At 41.8% G+C, this 6,018-nt stretch overlaps 1 protein-coding gene across 1 annotated transcript in view; it reads left to right on the forward strand.

Annotated features, from left to right (window-relative positions):
- Positions 1-3,690: 3,690 nt before the first annotated feature.
- Positions 3,691-6,018, forward strand: part of knl1 (kinetochore scaffold 1) — a 5,919-nt gene continuing 3,591 nt past the window's right edge. Inside the window, exons 1-6 of the mRNA XM_037685189.1 lie at positions 3,691-3,735; positions 3,833-3,931; positions 4,008-4,123; positions 4,341-4,431; positions 5,325-5,441; positions 5,523-5,638. Coding sequence (XP_037541117.1) covers positions 3,691-3,735; positions 3,833-3,931; positions 4,008-4,123; positions 4,341-4,431; positions 5,325-5,441; positions 5,523-5,638 — 584 coding nt within the window. The remainder of the gene's footprint in view (positions 3,736-3,832; positions 3,932-4,007; positions 4,124-4,340; positions 4,432-5,324; positions 5,442-5,522; positions 5,639-6,018) is intronic.

A 6,018-nucleotide genomic window follows, 5' to 3' on the forward strand; every position in this document is an offset into this window, starting at 1 on the left:
ACGACAAACGACGCTGATATGGACGTGACCAGAAGTCACACCGTGAAGATTTCTGCTGGCCTGAACATGGTGCCGGACCCAAATGTGAGCCAGCTTCTGGCTAACGGGGAGAAAACCATGAGATTCACGACAAACGACGCTGATATGGACGTGACCAGAAGTCACACCATAAATATAGCTGCTGATTTAAACCAGCCGTCGCTCCAGAATGTGAGTCGGGTCCCGGCTTATGGGGAGAAAACCGTGAGGTTCACGACAAACGACGCTGATATGGACGTGACCAGAAGTCACACCGTGAACATAGCTGCTGATTTAAACGTTCCCTCTCATCGAAGTATAGATTTACGTCCCGCTAATGAAGAGACGAGGTTTACTGCAAGCAATGCAGGAATGGTTATAACACGAAGAGACACAGTAAATATTTCTACTGGCCCAAACGTGAGCCAGCCACCTGCTAAAAACATGGCTGCTGATTTAAACGTTCCCTCTCATCAAAATATGGGGTTTCCACCTAACAGAGAGAAAGCAACAAGGTTTGCTTTAAACGATGCACCAGTGGATGTGACGGGAAGCCACACGACAAACGTTAATTATTTTGAACCCGAGCCAGACCCGAGCGTGGACTCGTGTCCTGGTAACGCAGAGACTGCGAGGGACACTGCAAATAAAGCGTCTGCGGGTCCAAGACGTGACGCAGTCAACATGTCTGCCAGTTTTGAACCCAAGTCTCAAAATGTGGCGTTTCATCCTCCCTCTGGAGATAAAACGGTGAGGTTCACCACAAGTGATGCGTCGATGGAAATGACTCGCTGCCTCACTGTAAATATCGCCAACGATCCAGGCTCAGACCTGCTTCTAATGGACCAAAACGTCCCACCTGCCTATGAAAACGTGGGTTGTCCCACCGCTGTGAGGAAGCCAGATCGCTCCGATTCATCCTCATCACAGTTAGAACAAGGATTTCAGAAAGGTGACTCTTCAGTTAATTTTGAAGCAGAAGCAACCGATGCACCATTGCCTCAAGTGACCGCTGATTCAAGATGTTTTCAGCGTAAAACACCGAAACCTGAGACGAGCGCTGAAGACGAGACCCCAAGCCTCGTTTCAAGTGTGGAACAGCCAGCAAATGAAACCGCGACTGTCTGCGCAGAAATCGGTGCCAGCGTGGACGTAACGGAGCCTCGGTCAGGCGCTCTGCGGCCAGCATCCACGGATCATTCACAAATTAAGGTTTCGTGGACACAAGACAACAGTTCTGACCATTTGAAGAAAACTGAGTCGACTTCACTGAACACTGAAGTCCGGGGCTTGCACACTCCTGATGATGTAGACTCAAACAAAATGGAGACCATGACAGCACAGCAGCCAAGAACAGAAACCTTTCCTTCGTCTCAGAAGGCCGGCGCCTCGGATGCAGGTCAAGACGCCGCTGCGTTAGGTTCAAAGACATCTAGACAAAGGAGCTTCGCTGATCTCCAGTCGAAACTCAGGCGTTTGAGCGACAACATAAAGGCGGCTCCATATACTGTTGACGGCAGCGCAGCCCCTCCGCCCCAGCTGGACCCCGACCTGGAGACAAACTCCAGTGATGGAACCACATCTTTACCTGAAGTACAGCCAGAGCTCAACACAAGTTTGTCGAGGGCTGATGACAACACATGTGCTCAAAGTCGAGCAGAAAACCCCTCCACTGCAGCAAACGCAACTCCTTTCAGCTTGAAGACGCAACAGCTTATGTCAAGGCTCTCAGTGGGGGGCTTTAAGCCAAAACTCCCCCAGAGAAACAACCCCGGTGAGTCAAAGAAGTCCGCTTCTGCTGAAGAAGCTACACGGACTTTCGCCGACAACATTACCGGTCGTCTGAGAGACTTTGACAGCGACGTCGAGTACGTTTTCAACGAAGAGCTGGTGAGCTGCGAAGACATGTCTGAAACCGTGGACACCAGGACTCCTGAGAAAACCACAGAAAACCAGCGTCCCTCCGAGGCGTTCCACGGCTTTGACCCTGCAGAGGAGGACTTATTTAAAGAACCGTACGTTTCACCTTTGCACAGCCGAAAAAGGCCTCGGACAGAAGGCGACGACGAGGATGAGAAGAGACTGAAAACGTGCGCCGAACTTGAAACGGTGAGTCGGGTTTCAACACTTTTAATTGTATTTAAAAATCCCTAAAGATTGGATTTAGTCGACTTTTGTGTTATTCTAAATCATCAATAGTACGTTTTGTTTCACCGTTTAATCCCAGTTAACGTGAAGTCGAACCGTTATTCTGTTAGTTGCTACAAAAGTTTTCATCTACAATCATTTTCTGCCACAACTTTTACATTTCCACGAAACGACGAGTGATCTGGGTTCTCAAAGTTTTTGGGTTCAGGACCCCCTTACAGGGGAGAAAAGGTTTCAGGGACCCCCTCATAACCCTCGTGTTTATTAAATAATTTCCTTCCATTTGTCGCTTCAATGTAACGGAAATATTTGTGTAATATAAATACTGAAGACCTGAAGAGTTAATACAATTTTTATACTTTTAAACATGGGGTATTTTTCATTCAACTTTTATTTAAACGGTTTAATCTCATTGAGCTTCGAGGACTCATTTACAAGATTTTAACAAAGAGTGATGACAACAACGATGATGAAGCATATAAATTGAGAATAACAAGTGAAATAAAATGGTATGAAAAACGAAACAAAAACATCTAGGTTGTAAGGCGATGTAGGAAACTAAAAACAGCAACATGTCTGCGCTGGTTTTTCCCATGAACTTGGCAGATGTTTGAAGCCACTTAGAGAGGTCAATCAAGGTCGAGAGCTTCAGATCTTTTTGCAAGATATTCCAGGAGCGGAGTAGGAGAAGGCCCTTCTGCCAAGTTCAGTCCTCACTGAGGGAACGCTGCAGGTAATGATGTCCCGAGAGCAGGAACACAATTGACAAAATTTTTAACTTCAGCTTCCAAAAATTACAGTTTTGCGAAAATGAACAGTATCAAAACAAAACATTTGAATAAAGCCCATGTGATTTCTTGCATTTTGGTGCATTTTAACAGGTGGTTAAACAGCTACGTGCTTGTAACCCCAGTTTGAGAACCACTGATCTAAAGAACATAATCCGTTCTTTTTTAAACTAAACTTTTAACACGCATCAAATTATAATCAAATCTAATTTCAAAGTGTAATTTGATCAAATCACTGGGACAGCTTTTGCTATTTTACAGATGTTATTGTAGACGATAATGCACGATAATCTTTTGAGGAGCTTTTATTTTAGCGGATGGCTGTGGCTCAGTGGTTAGAGCAGTTGTCCACTAAAGAGCGAGTCGTCTGTTTGGTTCCCCCTGTATGCAGTCACGTCAAACGGTCCCTGGCCTCCCGTGACCTCTGAATGTGATCTGAAGCGTTATGAGTAGCCTGGTTGGCTAGCAAGGCTGCTACATGATGAGTACACCGCTGTTTACCGTTTACCGACATGTTTGTCCAGGAGTTCCAGCCCGCTGTGGAAAGTGATGCTAAGGTGGCTGCCGCTCACACGACCACACAGACCGACTCCTCCTCCAACAGCAGCCGATATGAAGCTGCGTCCGAGTCAAGTGAGACGTTTGGCTTTAAAATCTTCCCCGTTATTTGTCTGCTTTTTACATTTTCTAACTTTTTGTTTAATTTTATTTCTTTAAACCAGATTTTAAGCCCAGCATGTTTGAATCCCAGCTTGAAGATTACGGCAGCGATGAACAGAAAGTACGTTTTCTTATTTAGACGTATAAAAAAAAAAAGTATTTATTTGTCTTGTGTTGTATGCATCTCTCATTGCGTTCATTTTTCTGTTTTATTACAGAAACTCAAAGACGGCACAATAACCGTTTTAGAGTTCTTCAGTCTGTTTAACATCGACTTCGTTACCCACAATCCTCGGCAGAGTGTCCTTCCTGGCAGAGTAGGTTCCTCTTCTTTGGACTAAACTTTGTATAAAATAAAAAACATCTGCGCTCACTTCCATTTTGTCTTCGTAGCTTTCATCTGACACAGACGTCACGCCCCTGGACTTGTTAAGAAGCAGACACATTAATCGTCCTAAACAGGCGGTCTACAAGGCAGACATCCAGACCCTGACGGCAAAAGTGGAAGAGTACATACATTTTATACTTTATAATAAAAATACAGCACTCTGCAGATTTATCTAAACATTTAAGTTTGTTTCCATGTGAGAAGTTTCTTAATTAGATTGTTTTTTTTTATTTACTACCACAGACTGAAGGCGTTTACAAGGTCCCTTATCGGTTTAGTCAAATTGGGAGCACATTCAAAGTTTCAAACTATTTTTTTATATATTTTTTTACCGTCAGGTTGAATGTTCGGCTGCAGGATTTAAACAAACCTCTCAGGGTCGTAAACCAACGTTTGTGGGAAGAAATGAGACACTTCTCAGAAGAAGAGGTGTGTGGGAAGACTTTCTTTTCTATGATTGCATCTTTTATATTTGTGACATACTTTTAATGTTAGATGAGCTTTTTTTTATATAATGCAACTAATCATTGTTCCTATAATTAAAAAAAACAGTACCACTTTACAATAAAGCTCCCCTTATTGATGGCTAATAAATAGTTTATAGATATATTAATTACTGTAAAGTGCTCTGAGACAACTTTGTTGTGATTTGGCGCTATATAAATAAACTGAATTGAACTGAATTTAATTCCTCTATAAACACTTTATAAATCATTAATAGCTGCTTATTATGCGTTAATTAAGGGTGACAAGAGACAAAACTGACCAGTTTCTTACCAAATCTGTTCACCTATAAATTTCATCTAGAGTTATTTTAAACATTTCAGACTAAATTACTACCTTGTTAGCACAATAAGCATTTGTAAATATAGTTACAATTTTTTTTTACTAGTTTACTAGGTTTGTAGATGCTTATAATGCGATGATAAAGTACAATATTATATGCTATAGAAATAGGTTTACCAATTTTTATTGTGTTTACAAGGCAGTAACTTAGTCTGAAATGTTTAATATAACAACTCTAGATAAATATATGAACAGATTTGGATCACTATTTGGTAAGAAGTTGGTCAGTTTTGTCTCTGTCACCCTTAATTAATGCATAATAAGCAGTTATTAATGATTTACAAAGTGTTTATAGAGGACTTAATAATGTATTTATAAACCATTTATTAACCATCTATAAGGTGAAGTGGTATCAAACAAACAAGTCTGTTCATTGTTGACTATTTGGAAGAAACCGTTTGCCTCCTTTAGGCTTTAACCGTGCGCTGCGTGCGAATAACAGGACGACTCTGAATCTTTGCCGCTTTGGTTCACAGCTCCAACGTTTTCGAGCTAAACTGAAAGAGAGAAACAACTTCTTCAGAAAAAGCAGCAGATCGCAGTCGCATGAAACAAAGGAGGTGCTCTACTCCGAGCTCGTGCGGGTTAATCTGGTAAGAGCCTTCACACGAGACGCTGCCTTTTAACCCTGGAGTGGTTTTTTTTTTACTCTGAGACATGTTTGTTTTCATCAGGAGGAGCAGCAGAAACTGAGAGGAACCATCTCAAAGGCCGACGAGATGCTGAGTCAACTGGACGGCTGCATTTCAGAATTAGAAACAGGTAGAGCCATGACGGAGGAAAAACCTGCGTAAATTAGAGCTGTCATTTCTAGACCGGGGCTCTAATTCAGGCAGGGCCAAAATAACGTGCTTGATGGGCGGGTCGGTGTCGAGCTTTTCATTGCGTCAGCGGACACGTGCGGCTGACGATCCAATTTGGATCATCGGCCGCGCGCGTCCACGACCGATAATATTTATATTATTATAATAACTAATATTATAATAACCATAATATTATAGCAACTCTATTATAATAACTTTTATAATAACCATATTATTATATTAACTATATTATAACTATAATATAATAACTATTATTATAATATTATAGTTATCGTCCGCCCTCGTTCGCCGACCGATAATAACCATATTATTATAATAACTATATTATAATAACTATATTATAACT

This window comes from Nematolebias whitei, chromosome 12 (genome assembly GCF_014905685.2).
Source record: "Nematolebias whitei isolate Nwh7 chromosome 12, NemWhi1, whole genome shotgun sequence".
NCBI lineage: Eukaryota > Metazoa > Chordata > Actinopteri > Cyprinodontiformes > Rivulidae > Nematolebias > Nematolebias whitei.